Source organism: Desmodus rotundus, chromosome 6 (genome assembly GCF_022682495.2).
Source record: "Desmodus rotundus isolate HL8 chromosome 6, HLdesRot8A.1, whole genome shotgun sequence".
Lineage (NCBI taxonomy): Eukaryota > Metazoa > Chordata > Mammalia > Chiroptera > Phyllostomidae > Desmodus > Desmodus rotundus.
The window spans coordinates 107,529,688-107,543,284 of NC_071392.1; the positions used below are offsets into that span (position 1 = coordinate 107,529,688).

Here is a 13,597-nt window from a genome sequence, read left to right on the forward strand (position 1 = left end):
CCTTGGTTGGTGTCATTTCACTCTCAGGCTGCTGTGGGCTCCTCAAGAGCAGGGTTAAGCCGTTTGCTCCTGTTACATGCCTCACGGTACCCAGCACCGTGCAGGGCACACAGTAGTTTCCCAGCAGATACTCCTTCGATGGCCTTGTCTTGGACATGTTTGGTGCCTGAGTGCAGCCCATGCAGAGTCAGTGAAGTGAGCATCTCAGGAGAAGACACTACTCTCTGACACTGTTGCCATGAGAAGGACTTTAAAATGTTCCTCTAACTATGTACAAGTGAAACTGTTTAAAAGCGTCATCACTTAAAATGACTCATCTTCAGTAAACTGGTAAACTGGCAACCCACCTCTTGGAAGGCAGCTCTGCCTAAGTGGCCATTGCAGCTATGAAGAAGGGATGAGTACTCTTAAGGACCAGGAGGAATGGTGTTTCTGCTTTCCCTCTGCCTCACGTGGCTCACGGGGTGACTTAACACAGGAGTCCCCAACCTCCGGGCCAAGTGTAATGCATTTGACTCATGCCGAAACCATCCCCCCTACCCTGGTGCATGGAAAAATTGTCTTCCACAAAACCAGTCCTGATGCCAGAAAGGTGGGGACCACTGATAACAGATGGCTAATGATACATTTTCTTGTGTAAAATGAGGAAATCATGTCACTAATTACATAGGAAAGCCCAGAACTTCCCTGTTTCAGTTGGAGGATGGCAGCACACAGGCAGCTGTTATGTTCTAATGTGTTTGCATTGTAATGTGTTCGCCTTTCATAGGGTACTTTTGCGAGTCCGGATGCTCTACTACCTAAAAGCAGAAATACTGGGAGAAGCAGCTGATAAAGCGTTTGAAGGAACTCCCGCCAGGTAAGATAAGTCAGTCCTAGCTCTCAGTGGTAAAGAGTTGCCGTAAAGTGCCCATTCCTGGAAATGGGCAAATATGCCTGTGCTTCCAGAGGCCTGTGTTGCCACCCACCCATAATTACCCAGGCGGGGGAGCAGGCAGAGATGGAGCAAGGACAGTTCCATCAGGTCAACTGCAGGAAACCAGGGAGAAAAACACTTCCTTGGAAACACAGTTTTGGGGGAGGTTTTAAGTTAATTTTTTGTCCCAGCAGTTGTTGTAAAATCTTTTTCAGAACAGTCATTTCACTACCTTAATTAATCATTGTAGAATGCATATTAATTACTTTGATATGCTTGATCTGATACGTATACACCAGAAGTTCTGCTCAGAATCCCATTCTTGGCCTTAGTACTCTTCTGCATGTGATGTTTCGCCTTTATTTGCTAATCTCTCATCTCCAACCTGGTTTGATCTCTTATACCTTGGTCTTGTAAAGTAGTGTTTCCGGAGCTATAGAATCTTGTGGGAACCTCCCAGCATTTGGGGGAATAAGGCAGCCAAACTCCCAGCTTCCAGTTGGTGAAGCTGTCTGATAGTCCCAGTCCATAGGTGGGATGGCCAGGCAGCCTCCTTCACCTGCCCCTCATGTGCAGTTTGCCCCAGCCCTGTGCAGAGCCCGTCATTCCCAAAGGACACCAGAAGTGTTGTGACTGAACTCTGCTTTGAGATTACCTGGGTAGGGCTGTGGTTTCTGGACACCTACAGTCCTGTCCACTGGGCAGTTTGTAATCCAGAGCCATCATCACAGTAACTGGTAGGACCTGCTCTGTTTTCTGTAGCTACTATAGTCACTTTTAGGAGAGGTGAGGAGGTTGAGTGTTTGGTAAAAAGGTTCAATTTGTGAGTCATAAATGCAGCAGAATTCAGTCCTGTCGTTTGTATTATGTGTTACCTGGCACAAGTCCACAGACACGTAGGTAGATGTAGAGAGGTGGAAACCAGGTAGAGCATGGAGAGTGTGAGTCCGTTGCACACACTCTTCCCTCCTTTCCTCTGCTTTCCTCAATCCTAGCTCTCCCTGGTCTCATTCAGTTTAATGTCTTATTGTAGAGAAGTTGCCAGTAGGAATGAATAATAGTTCATCCCAGGAAGTCATTTAGCCCACAGCACCATGCAGCAGTGCAGTGGGCCCTGCCGTTGAGCCAGACAGGGACCACTGCCTGGAGAGGTGGGGCCGGGGGATATCATCCCATAGGGGGAGCTGGGCCTGGCAAGGGACAGTCAGTCCTGTGTCACAGTAAGCAGAGCCCAATGGAACAAGAAACTTCAAATGCTACAGAGGAACCATCCCAGGAGCTGAGAGGTGGGAGAGAGGAGCCCTGCAGGTAGATGTTCTCCCCCTGTGTCCAGACAAATGAAGACAGTGAGCTGAGTGTCCGTGTGAGCTCTCAGAACATGGACAGAATTCAGAGAGGGGCTGATGGTACAGGCCTGCTAATCCCTTCGTGTCTACTCCATAGGGTGAGTTATTAGCCTTGCCTCGGCCAGGCACAGTGCAGTGTATGATCACGCTTGGCCCTACAGACATGTGGCCCCTGTTTTCTGAAGGGCTCTCCTCACGTCCCTGAATGTACCAAACCCACTCCCAGATCGTGCCTGACGACATCTCTACGTGGTGTGCCGAGATGATTTGGACACTTGTCTTTTCAGCACTTGGTCATGGATAAATTAAACCATTCGAGGGGTGTTCTCCCTTCACATAAATAATATATGGGTGGATTTTGCCATGGTTCTCAGCCGAAGGCACACATCAGAATTACCTTGTACATGCAGGTCCCAAGGCCCTACCCCAGGCCGACAGACAGTGAATTCTCCAAGAGGTGTGTCAGTCAGTCTAAGGTGGAGCCTAGAAGTGTCAAGCACGCGTGCGGGGATAGCTCACTGGGTGACAGAAAGCCCTGTTTAAGAAACCTTGGTCCAGGGCCTTCTGCATCCTTGTTACTTTGTGTCTAAGCATGTAACTAGGCATGTGGCTTAATGCCAGGGTCCAGCCAGTAGCTCTTAGGTTGTTTTCTGTCTGTGTTCAAGGAACCCTGAGTTTACACCCTTCCTTCCACAGGGAGCTGGAAGTGCCTCTGCCCGACATCGACTACGTGGAGATCCCGGTGGATTGGTGGGATGCTGAGGCCGATAAGTCTCTTCTGATTGGCGTGTTCAAACATGGTGTGTATTTCAGGGAACATCTCCCCTTTCCTGAAAACTCCACAGTCCTGTTGTAAGTCTCTTAGAAAGTAGACCCTTACCTCTGCCCTTTTGGAATTTCAACCAGGTGAATGTGAGCTATGAAATTGCAGTGAATGTTAATGTCATTGGGGAGCTTTGCGAGGGTTGCTGTGGCCGTAGAGACCTTGTGTCTTCCTTACACAGGTCTGTGTGCACCCTCGGGCCGGGACTGCCCTGTGTTCCTTTGCTCCTGGAGCCCCAGCTTCTGGCCAGGTGCCCGGCATGTGGTGGCACCTATTGTCTTCTTTCTTCTTCCTTTTAAATGGTGTCTTCTTGTTTATGCTATTACAGTTGTCCCTTCTTTTTCTCACTTGCACCTCATTTTTCTTGCAGGAAGGAATAAATGAGGGAAATGTTGAGGTTTTAGCATTTCATATGTACACAGAATTCTAAGGTCATTCCAGATAGCCTCCATATTTCTGGTTTGCCCTGTTGGGTATAAAATTTGAGACTTGAAGATGGTGTGGGCATCCTTTTCTTTCTTTTTTTTTTTTTTAATGTGGTAAGCAAGAGACTAAGGGGTCCGAGAAGTTTCTGAGCAGCTTTGAAGCTAAAGTAAGTGCCCCCTACTGTCACTTCCAGCACTGCTCTGAGCACCGGTCCTTGCTTGCAGCCAGCTGTTAAGCGAATAATGAAAGTGCCAGGTGACAGTCACTACTGTGTGCTTGGTACACACCTTCTCTGCCTGGTGAATTAACTGAAGTTTTAAACTGTATAGCAGGGTTTAAAGTAGGAAGGGTTCATTCCACCTGGCTTTTGCTGCCTGGCCTTGAGCACCTCATAAACATCTCTGATCGAATTGCTTACCTGTACAGAGGAATACCATCAAAACAACCGACCTGCAGAGTTGTTGGGAGATTAAGTAGGACACTATAGATAAGCTGCCCAGGACACTCGATGCCGTTCCACTGTGGCTTGTCACTCGCCTTTGGGATGTAAATGTTCCAGCACACGCCCTGTGAGTAGAATTCTTCAGCTCTGACAGGCCAACCAGTTGCATTTCTTCCGCTTCTGGGGGTTTCACTTTCGCAGATCCAACCAAACACAGATAAATATTTTTAAAACCCCCAGAAAGTTCCAAAAAGCAAAACTTGAATTTGCCATTCCAAGTACTACGCTGAATCCATGTGACTGCAGTGTTACTACGTAGGCTCCCCTGCTGTAGCAGTCTTTGCAAATATAGATTATACGCAAATACCATGCCATTTTAAACAAAGGACTTGAGTGTCTGTGGATTTGGGTATCCTCAGGAGTATCCTAGAACCAAGCTTCCCTGGATACAGAGGGATATTTTAATGAGGAATCCCCCCAAAACTTGGATTCTGGTGTTAAAAGTGCAGGCTTCAGGGTCCCGGACCAGTGCTGCCGAGAGCTCTTTGTCAGACCACTGGGGTTGGGCTAGAACAGTGCTACCACTGAACTACCTTGGATCGTGGAAATGTCTTTTTTCTTCACTGGAAGTCTGCTAGAGAGGAGGCTGTGGCTGTTGAGCACTCGAAATGCAACTAATAGAAATGAGTAACTGTACTTTTTATTTTTTGTAATTTTAATTAAAATAGCCATGTGTGGCTCCTCTGTTGGACAGTACAGGGCTAGAACTCAACTCTGAAGTGGGAAGAAGCCTCCCTACTAAGGACAAGGACTACAGTGTAACTAAAACCTGGTTCTAATTTTGGAAAGAACCTAGAAGTAGACAGGCTGCTGGAGGCAACCACATCCCAGAGCATCTACACTGGATGTGTGCAGGAAAGTCGACTGACCCTGCGTCTCATTTTAGTGATGACTTTGGAGCACGTTGCAAGATCTCTAATTGCGACAATGTGTCAAGGGATGTACCTGTAGTCCCAGCAGTATGGCAGACGGAATTTAGAAGCCTCTCCCTTCCCCAACCCAACACTGACGGCAGGCATATAGAAAGCCTAGGTGAATTGTGACAGTGTTACACTGCATAGCTGAACCTGAAAGAGATGAAAAAGGAAATCCCCAAATGGAGAGGTCACTTGAAGTGAGAGCTGAAAGCTCAGGAGCTGATAGGACAGCAGACCAGAGGGTCTGGGTGTTTAACACCCACACTGACACAGGAAACAAGCCCCTACAGGAAACGAGGGCAGGGAAAGGCTCTCTCACTTGCCCAGGGAAGCAGACTGGAAGAGCGTGTTTCTGAGAAATGAAGCAATGGGGACCTGAAAGAGAAGAGAAGGTGGAAGGTAGAATGAGATTGACATTGGAGGGGCGAAACCAGGTATTTCAGGCAAATACCAACAACCAAAACAAAGCGAAAACCTGGTACGGCAAAGCCACTATCGTACGATAAGTCTTTAAGGTAAAAAGCATAACTCAGAACACAAAGGGTCAATCCACAATGATGACAGGTACAATTCAGCAGGAAGATGTGACTTACAGTGTCGCTTCAGAATACGTAAAAGAGGGCGGGACTCCAAGGAGGCCCAAGACCCTTTCTCTCCTAGGAAAGGCAAGTTAATATTGGCACCACACCTGCAAGTTTCATATCCCTCCCTGATCAGGTTTTTGGGTAGTGAGATTAATCCATTTACCTCTCTTATCTCTTAGTCTCCTGTCAAAAATGGTGAAGGGTCAGCTAGATGATGTCTAAGGCCACTTCAAATTTAAAACTCTTCTGCTCTACAAAGCAGGGGTTTTGGTGGGGGTTGGAGGGAGTATAAGTTAATTCCTAGGATTTCCTGAGCATACCTGTGAGACCTTAAGATGATAACATCGCTCATTCCATTCATACTCTCCCAGACTGCTAGTTGAGGTGAACTTGGTATTCGAAGTCAAGGCCCAGGGGCAGATGCCAGGAAGGTGCTATGTGCAATGCCCTCAGTGCCCATTGTAGTATATGATGAGTTTAGCAGACACCCGCTAAAGATTGGGAAAACCCAGTGCTGTGGGCTGGTCCTGAGCCACACATGCATCCTAGCTCCCTCTTGGATAGGACTAGGCCTGTTTAGTTGGGCGGTACCTTTGAATCAGCCTAGACTTTGTTAGACAGATGCCTGTGTTTGGCTTCATGGGCCCATTCTCCTCCAGAGTCTAAATCAGACCCTCTCCTGGCTGGATGTTGCCCTTCGGGCAGCCTGTGATCATATTTCCGTAATAGCCTTATGGAATAAGTGACTAAAGAAGAACATAAAGCAGCCCACTGCCTCCTGTCATATGTCTCATGCAGGCAGCATCTGTCATCGAGATGGAACAGTCACTTGGATTAAAAGATGAGCACCATAACTCCTCAGAGAAAAAGTACCAGGTGCTGCCTACATGGTGAAGGATAGAGCTGCGTGGACAGTGATAGAACAAAAAACAATATAAAAATGACATCCAACAAAGTAAAATCAAGTCTGTTATTTCCACCCACCCAAGCTGGTTCTCTTGTAAGATACAGCATCTTCCAGCACGTGTGACGGTCTCTCTGTACATACTGTGGAGCTAGAAATTGGCTCTGTTTGCTAGGAGCAACAGGGGAAGGGCTTTGATGCTCATAAAGGGGTTCCTACCCAGGCTAATGCAGTAATGTAGATGTGGATCTTTTACATGACCAAATCCTGTCTCGGTGTAAGATTACATTAGATTCAATGAAATAATAAATTATCATGCATGGGCTTTGTCAAAATAAAAGTGTTATTTTTTTCATTGTTTTGCCTCCCTTTTGAGGTCTTTCAAAAACTTTCCATCTGTTTTGACTTTGAGGATGTGACGAGGGGCAATTCCAAAGCCCTGGCCAGTGGATTCAGGATTTTGTACTTAGGTGAATACAGAGGCAACAAACCCATTGTAATCTAATTAACAACCACAGTCCTCTTTATATTTCATCCCTTGCATCCATCACTATGTTCAGCTTCCCTTTTTTATGCATGGGATAAAATTAGACTGTAAGCAAACAAGGCTCATGCAGGAAGTAACAAGGTGTCCAGAATTGGGGGATGAGAGGAAGAAATTGTAAAACCAATTTGCCTGATTCCCTTTGCTGTCTGTCCAAAGAAGCAAGCGAGTGAGAATTGTATCCATACCTGTGTTTCAGACACACAGGATTAATACAAGCTTTCACTTTTGGTCAAGCACTACCCCGAAGTATCAACTTTAACTCAAGGATCTTCATCTGAGAGGATATCTTAAAAGATCCAGTTCATCTTAAATAAGTATTTTTGTTTTGTTTTTACTTAATAAGGGAAACGAAATGACTGTCTAGGGCCCAGGGCCGATTTTGTGAGTTCTGACCTGACTTCTGACATTTCGCATTGCTCCTGAGCAGGGTATGAGCGGTACAATGCCATGCGAGCCGACCCAGCACTCTGCTTCCTGGAGAAGGTCGGGATGCCAGATGAGAAGTCCCTGTCTGCAGAACAGGGTGTTGCGGATGGGACCGCAGACATCCCTGAGAGGTGAGAAGTTGCCTAGGCCCACTGGGATGTAACATGTCATGCCACGACTCTGTGACCCCTTCCACATGTGCCCAGCACACTGACAGTCTCTTTCTCACGGCTGGCTTCTCTGTTAAACCTTGCCATGCTGGGGCGGCCTTCCAGAGTGGCTGCTTTGGTTACACCCTGTTACACCTCAGGCCTGTTCTTTGACCTGAAGCACTTTGAACCAAGTACCAGTTCCTGTCTTTCATGGGTTCCCCAAGCTGCTCCTTATCCTCGTCTCTCGCCCGGTCAGAGGATTCTCAAAGGAGAACTCAGACCTGGTGGAAAGCTAAGAAGAGTCACGAACACAGGTGTCCTGACTCTGGAATTCCTCAGATGAAACCCCAGCACTATTTAAGGGTCGCATGGTCCGTAGCTAAGGTAGAGTTGGGAGCCACTGCCTGACAGCCACAACAGTTAAGCCTTATCCCTGAATTGGGTGTGAAAAAGTACAGAAGCCTCCTCTTTGCCTGAATTTTATTTATTATTGGCACAATCTCCAAATGTGTAAATTCATAGGAAAGCTAAATGAACAGCCAAAAACTGGTTCTTTTGCTTTCTGTTTGGTAAGCTGTTGACCTGATCTTCTCCCCCAAAGTGGCATATATTGCTTTTCATTGCCTGGGGCTGTGGCCAGGCCTGGACGTGATTGCCAGGGGCCCTTCACTACCTGCTAAGGCGGAGAAAAGAGTGAACTGCATTTTCCATCTGCTCTTAGCCCCTGCTTAACACTTTGGCTATGATAACATTCTCTACCCCAGAGGTGTTTCCTTTGGGCAGAGAATAAAGATGCAGCCCCAGAGATATTAACAAATACCCAGTGACCTGTGTTGTTGTTACATTTTCTGGGTCAGGGAAAGCATGCCTGAGTGAGGTACCTGAATGTGGCATAAGGTTCGTTTCTTTACGGGGTGGCTGTTCTTTCTGTGGTCAAGCAGTGAGAGAGGAGGTTCTCCTGCCTCCGTGGTCTGAGCAGCAAAGGTAAGAGCATTTGAGACAGGAATACTTCAAAGGCGATTTTTAGGAGGAGTTGTGAAGAGCAGGTAGACATCAGCAATAGTTAAGAATCTCACGAGAGAAGACATTAGGCATCTAACCTAGAGACAAGTGGTAGATGGCACAGAGGGCGAAATGTCCTTTCTTGGAAGTTTCGGCAGAGCTCCCTTTTGAGAAAGTGACCGCAGCCAAAAGTAAGTGATTCTGCAAGAAGATTCATCCTACTGTGACTTGGGGGTTGGCACCTTGGGACTGGCTCGCTTTGCACAGCCTTCGGTAGAGTCTTCTTTTATCAAAGCCACATATCCAGATGACCGTTGATGGGTAGTGATTACTTCTCTATGATAGAATCATTGTTGATTAGCTGGCTTCTCAACTTGACTGAGTCGAAGCTGAAGCCTCAGTTGAGTGGAGGTCCCTGCCCGTAGAAGTTAGGACATTGGAAAAACCAAGATTTTGAGGCCTGTGAGGAAAGGGATCTACTACTATTCTTTATGCTCTGTGATTTAGGGGGTTTTCTTACAAGCACCCTGGTTGCCAAAGACCTCCTAGGTGGTGTGTGATGCCTTTTTATTTATTCATTTATTTTTACTTTCATTTAGAGGCAACGTGGATAAAGAAGACAACTCTGAAGACAAAGTAGATGGCCTGCAGAAGCAAACAGTGAGTCAAATGTGCTGTCTCGTAGTCCCTACCATCGAGTCTGGAGAGAGAAAGCCCCATCTTAGCCCTGGTCTTGGGGAATTTGATTGCCTTTTCCACAGCATCTTGTACAAATTGTCAACATACAGACTGCATTGTGCTTTCATTCTGAAGAAACTTTTAACTTTGAGATAACTGTAGATTCTAGGTGTGATTGTAAGAGACAACACAGAGCGGTCCCTGTACCTTTTATATGCATTTCCCCACCTGGGAACCTCTCGTTGAAACTGGTGTACACTATCACAACCGGGAAGTTGACATTGATGAGAGCCCTGACGTTTCCATGACCACAGAGCTCCCTCATGTTGCCCTTTTAGAGCCGCCTCTCCTTCCCTCCTGCCTTCACCTCCTTCTTAACCCCTGGCAGCTACTAACCTGTTTTCCATTTCTGTAATTTTGATGTTTTAAGAATATTATATAAATGGAATCATCCAACATGTAATCTTTGGGTATTGGCTTTCATCATTAAGCATATTCCCCATAGGTTGTTGTCCGTAACAAAAATTCATTCTTTTTGAATACTGAGTAGTATTCTGTGGGTGGAGGCATCACAGTTTGTCTCACTGTTCATCCACTGAAGGACATGGAGTCGTTTCTGGTTTTCGACTGGTACCATACCGCTGTAAATATTTACACGCAGATTCTGAGTGGACGTGCATTTCTGTTTTCTGGGATAAATGCCAGGAGTGTAGTTGCTGGGTAATATGGCAGTACATGTTTAGCTTTTCACGGAACTGCCACACCGCCCTCCGGAGCGTCTGTTCCATGTTGCGTGCCCACCAGCAGTGTGCCGTCACTCTCACCAGCTTTTGTGTCGTCACCGTTCTCAGTTGGGCCGTCCACATAGGTACGTAGCGATAGCTCATGGTCTCGTTTTCATCTCCCAAGTGGCTCATGGGGTTTGATCTTCCTGTACGCTGAACTGCCGTGTGTATACCTCTTCAGTGCAGTGCTCCTTCATGTCCTTTGCCCATTTTCTAACTGCATTGTTTCTTTCTTTGTTTCACTGTTGATACTTGATAGTTCTTCACATATTCTAGATACTAGTCTTTTGTCAAATACATGGTTTACAGATATTTTCTTCCATCTGGTAGTTTGTCTTTTTATCCTGTTCACATTGTCGTTCATAGAACAAAAGTTGTTAATTTTGATGAAATCCAACTTTCAGTTTTTTCTCTTTATAGATCATGTTTTTGGTGTCAAATCTAAGAACTCTGCCGATATTTAGATGCTGAAGATTTTCTTCTATTTTTTTCTAAAAGTTTTTTAGTTTTACATGTAAGTCCATGATCCATTTCAAGTTAATTTTCATATAAAAGCAGAGTGCTGGATTGAGGTTCGTTTTCTTTCCCCATTGACACCAACTGCTGTGGAACCATTTGTTTCTAAAAGCTGTCTTTGCTCAGAGGAGTCGCGCTGGCACCTTGGCCGCAGAATCGGTGGGACATGGTTGTGCGGATCTGTTCTGGGCTCTCTGTTCTGTTCCTTTGATCTGTTTATTATAGATCAACAGCATATATATTGATTACTCTAGCTATGTATTAAGTTGGGTAGACTGATTCATCTCATTTCTTCATAAAAATTATTTTAGTTTTCTTGTTCCTTTGCCTTTCCATATAAGTTTTAGAATAATCTTACCTATATCTACAAAAATTCTTGATGCAATTTTGATAGGAATTGCATTAAACCCGTATCACTTTGGGGAAAATTTACACCTTTACTATATTGATTTTTTTTTTTTTACTATATTGAAGCTTTTACTACATATCTTCCCATTTATATGAATTCGAGGAGATTTTTGTAGGTCTCTTGAGATTCTCTATGTCAACAAACCTGTCACCTGCAAATAGGCAGTTACGTATTTTCCTTTCTGATCTATGTGCCGTGTATTTCTTTTCTTGCGTTACTGCACTGTCTGAAACACCCAGCATTGTGTGCAACCGGGGAGGATGAGAGCAGACACCCGGGCCCTGTTCTGGTGTTAGGAGTTAGGCATTCGGTTTTTCCGCATCGAGTGTAGTGATGGCTGCAAGGGTTTTGGAGATGTCCTGCACTGAAGATGAAGATACTCTCCCGTATTCCTGATTTTCTGGGATCATACACGGATGTTGGATTTTGTCAGGTACATTTTTTTGTACCAATTAATACGGTCATGTAACTTCTTATTTATTTAGCCTATTAATATGGTAGTTTACTTGGATTGATTTTCAAATATTGAACCAGCCTTACATCCCTGGATAAACTAGGATAAACTCCACTTGGTTATGGTGTATGGTTTTTGTTGTTGAATTCTATTTGCTAAGATATTCTTCGGGGTTTTTGCATCTCTATTCATGAAGGACATTGTTTCTGTGGTTGTCTTTTGGTACTGTCTTTGTGTGGTTTTGATCGAGGTAATGTTAGCCTCGGGAAGTGAAATGGATATGCCCTTTGCTCCTGTTTTCTGATGGAGGTTGTCTAGAATTGGTGTTAGTTATTTAAATGTTAGTTATTAAATGTTAGTTATTTAAATGTGTGAAAACATCTGGACCTGGAGAGCGCTTCTGGGGGAGTTTTTAAATTATAAATCCAGTTGTCTGTTTATATTGGATAAGTTGTGATAGTTGGTGATTTTCAAGTAATTGATCTCTTTCATCGGAGTTGTCAAATGTATGTGTATTGAGTTGTTCATCATACTCTGTTTTCCTTTTGATGTCTGCAGAATTCGTGGTGAAATTCCCTATTTCATTCCTGATATTGGCAGTTTTCCTTTATTTACCTTGCTAGAGATTTGTCTACTTTATCTTTTGAAAGAATCAACTCTTCGTTGCATTAATTTGCTCTATTGTTTTTGTTTTTTAAAGATTTTATTTATTAATTTTTAGAGAGAGGGGGAGGGAGGAAGAAAGAGAGGAAGAGAAACATAGATGTATGAGAGATACATCAATAGGTTGCCTCTTCACATCCCCAAGTGGGGACCCAGCCTGCAACCCAGGCATGTGCCCTGACTAGGAATCGAACCGGTGACCCTTTGGTTCACAGGCCGGCACTGAGTCCACTAAGCAATACCAGCCAGGGCTGTTTTTCTGTTTTTAATGTGACTGATTTCTGCTCTTTATTATTCCCTTCCTTCTGCTTGCTTTGGTTTTATTTTCTTCCTTACCCAGATTTTTGGGGTGGGCGCTTAGATTACTGATTTGATACTTTCTTGCTTGTTTAATGTATATATTCAGTGCTATACATTTCCCTCTCTGCATTGCTTTAGTTGTGTCCTGCAAATTTTACTATGTTGTGGTTCCATTTCCAGTTTATGCATTTCAAAAAAATTTCTGTTGAGGCTTCTTTTTTGAACTATGGGTTATTAGACATGTATAATTTACTTTCCAGTGGAGACTTACCCATTATTTTTCTGGTTTTGATTTCTAGGTTGATTACATTGTGTTCAGAGAGCATGCTCTGTATTGTTTCAGTTGTTTTACACTTGTTAAGGTTTTATGGCCCAGGATATGGTCTATCTGGTATGTTCTACGGGCACTTGAAAAAAATGTGTATCGTGCTGTTGTTCAGTGGAGTGTTGTATAAATGTCACTTTAGATTCTCTCGGTTGGTACTGTTGTTGAGGTCTGTATCCCGACTGATTTTCTGTCTAGTTGCTTCATCAGGCTTTGAGAGCAGAGTGTTGAAGTCTCCGACTGTAAGTATCGACTTGTCTGTTTCTCCCTTCCGTTCTGTCAGATTGATTTACATATTTTGCAGCTCTGTTTGGTGTATACACGTCTAGGATTTATGTCTTCTTGGTGGATTGACGCTGCTATCGTTATATGATGTCTCTGATAGCGTTTTATGCTCTGAAGTATACTTTATCTGATATTACAGCTACTCCTTGTTTCCTTGACTAATATTTGTATGATACCTTTTTCTGTCTTTTTACTTTCAACCTACTTGTATCATTATATTGGAAGTGTTACCTATAAACAGCATATAATCATGTCACATTTTTTAATGCGTTCTGCCAGTCTCTGTCTTCTGGTCGGTGTATTGGGCCATTTACAGTTAATGTAGTATTGATACCTATAGGCTGAAATCTGACATTTTGTTGTTTTCTCTGCTTTTTAATTTTTTGTTTTCTTTTTCCTGTCTTCCTCTGGGTTCCCTAAATATTTGTTTACGATTACTTTTTGATTTAGCTATAGCTTTTTAGTGATTATTCTAGGTATTATATATACATAATATATCACAGCCCACTAGTATCTTCAATTTTACCAATTCAAGTAAAGTGTAGCACCTTATTTGTAGTTTCTGTCTTTCACCCTTCCCAGTTTATAATATAACTGTGTTAAATATTTCTTCTGTATACATTTACAGTCATATCAT

The 13,597-nt window shown here is 44.0% G+C and overlaps 1 protein-coding gene across 8 annotated transcripts in view; it reads left to right on the forward strand.

The window, feature by feature from the left end:
• Positions 1 to 13,597, forward strand: part of CHD6 (chromodomain helicase DNA binding protein 6) — a 171,004-nt gene that overhangs the window by 128,257 nt on the left and 29,150 nt on the right. For all 8 annotated transcript variants that reach the window (XM_024559595.4, XM_053927248.2, XM_053927255.2 and 5 more), the window contains exons 24-27: positions 770 to 859; positions 2,959 to 3,062; positions 7,393 to 7,522; positions 9,145 to 9,205. In XM_024559595.4, coding sequence (XP_024415363.2) covers positions 770 to 859; positions 2,959 to 3,062; positions 7,393 to 7,522; positions 9,145 to 9,205 — 385 coding nt within the window. The remainder of the gene's footprint in view (positions 1 to 769; positions 860 to 2,958; positions 3,063 to 7,392; positions 7,523 to 9,144; positions 9,206 to 13,597) is intronic.